This window comes from Pagrus pagrus (genome assembly GCF_965226575.1).
Source record: "Pagrus pagrus genome assembly, chromosome: 16".
Lineage (NCBI taxonomy): Eukaryota > Metazoa > Chordata > Actinopteri > Spariformes > Sparidae > Pagrus > Pagrus pagrus.
In genome coordinates this window covers 5,415,740-5,417,453 of record NC_140200.1, presented here as the reverse complement: position 1 = coordinate 5,417,453, position 1,714 = coordinate 5,415,740, and the positions used below count along the sequence as shown (strand labels likewise).

The 1,714-nt window shown below is 44.6% G+C and overlaps 1 protein-coding gene across 1 annotated transcript; it reads left to right on the top strand.

Annotated features, from left to right (window-relative positions):
• Window positions 1-577: 577 nt before the first annotated feature.
• ora6 (olfactory receptor class A related 6) lies at window positions 578-1,501 on the top strand (the record flags this gene model as incomplete). Its single annotated transcript, XM_084376958.1, has 1 exon — window positions 578-1,501. One exon carries the CDS (start codon window positions 578-580, stop codon window positions 1,499-1,501), a length of 924 nt encoding a protein of 307 aa, XP_084233084.1.
• Window positions 1,502-1,714: the final 213 nt, after the last annotated feature.

Sequence of the window (1,714 nt, the reverse complement as noted above, 5' to 3'; positions counted from 1 at the left end):
GATTTCTTTTCATTTCTGGAAGAGGTAACAGGGAGCTAGACGCTTTAGAAATTTACTGCTTGCAAAAGGGTAATGGTTAAGTTAAGGAAGATGTCATTAAGTGGATATTTTTTCATAGCAGTGTATCGTCAGACACAATATATCATGTGGGAAAAAACACCAAAAGACAAAAAAGTGAGGCGGAGAACTTGTTTCATAGGAACTAAATGAGCTCTTGCAGGAATTGCACTCTGTGATGTCAGCCAGTGGAAAAACATGTCACCGCTGCAAATCAGACACTGCACTGGTCTCAAGATGAAGCTTTGAAAGGCTCAGAGGTAAAACTTTAATGATTCCCAGCCTCCAATGTTTCCAGCATCCCCTTGTTTTCCTTTCTCTATAATGAGCACAGCCAATCACAGAGCTAAGTCCTTGCCACCTTTGAGAACTTGATAACAAGGGGTTTCTGGTCAGTGATGCGGCAAAGCGGGGAGAGACGAAACACACTCCAACTCCGTGCTGAGGAGGCCACATCACCGCCTGCTTCTGTGAAACCAACACAGAAGTGACATATTTTGTGTGATCCTTCTTTTCGAGAATGATTGGATCCCTCGTCCACCTCTTCAGCGTAAGAGTCTGCATTTCTTTCATAGGAATTGTGGGTAATGTATTTCTCATCGCCTGCATCGTTCAGACCAAGTTCTCCCGGGTTAAATCCTTTGAGTTGTTTCTTTTGGGACTGGCTACAGCCAACTTGGAGGACATTCTCATCGTAAACATCTACGACATTATAGTCCTCCAGACTTCCCTCATCGCCTCTAACATTTGGTTGTGCCGCTCACTCAAGTTCCTGACAGTGTTTGGGGAAATCACCAGCATCCTCTTCACCGTCCTCATCAGCATCTTCCGCTACCAGAAGCTGAGAGACGCCAGCAAGAGGGTCAACCTCCCGATCTACCTCGACAGCATCAGGTCGGCCTGGATGGTGATCGGAGCCTGTGTGATGTTCTCTACATTACTAAGTGTCCCCATCTTCGCCATAAGCCTTGAGGACCCTGGAGAAAATGTCACAAAGAAAATAGGCTGCCCTCCTGACTTCTTTCAGTGTAGTAAAAGTTATTGTCCACTACTCAACGGCATTTTCAAGTACCTGTTCATCACGCTGTGCAACCTGCTGCCTCTGATCATCGTCACGGTCACCGGCTGCCTCATCATCGCCGTGCTGCTGAGCCAGAGGAAGACGGTGATGCCGGTGGTGAGCATTAGCAGCTCAAGCCAGCTGGGCGGGAAGAGCAGAGGTCTGAGGCTCCAGCGAAGCACGATAGCCGTTCTGGCAGCTATGGGATTGTTCCAGGTAGACTGGACTCTCTACCTGATCTTTCAGCTGACTTTTAGCCCTGATGATCTTCCTTATTGGGGTGAAATGGAGTTCTTTATCTCAACTTCCTATACATCCATCAGTCCCTATGTGTATGGGATTGGGAATAATCTGTTTTCTCTGAAGAACTTAATGAAGAAGTAATTTGAAGCGTATCTTCTGGGTTAGCTCTTGTTTTGAGTGATAGAATATAATAGATGAAACAATTGTAATGTGATTTTTGCTTGCCAATAAAAGTTATATGTTATAAATTCAGTGAGTTACTTCAGGGAAAGAAGACATTTTTAAAATACCTTCTCCTTCCCTTGATATAAATCTAATATGAATATATATGAAAAGCTCCTCTGGGATGAATTT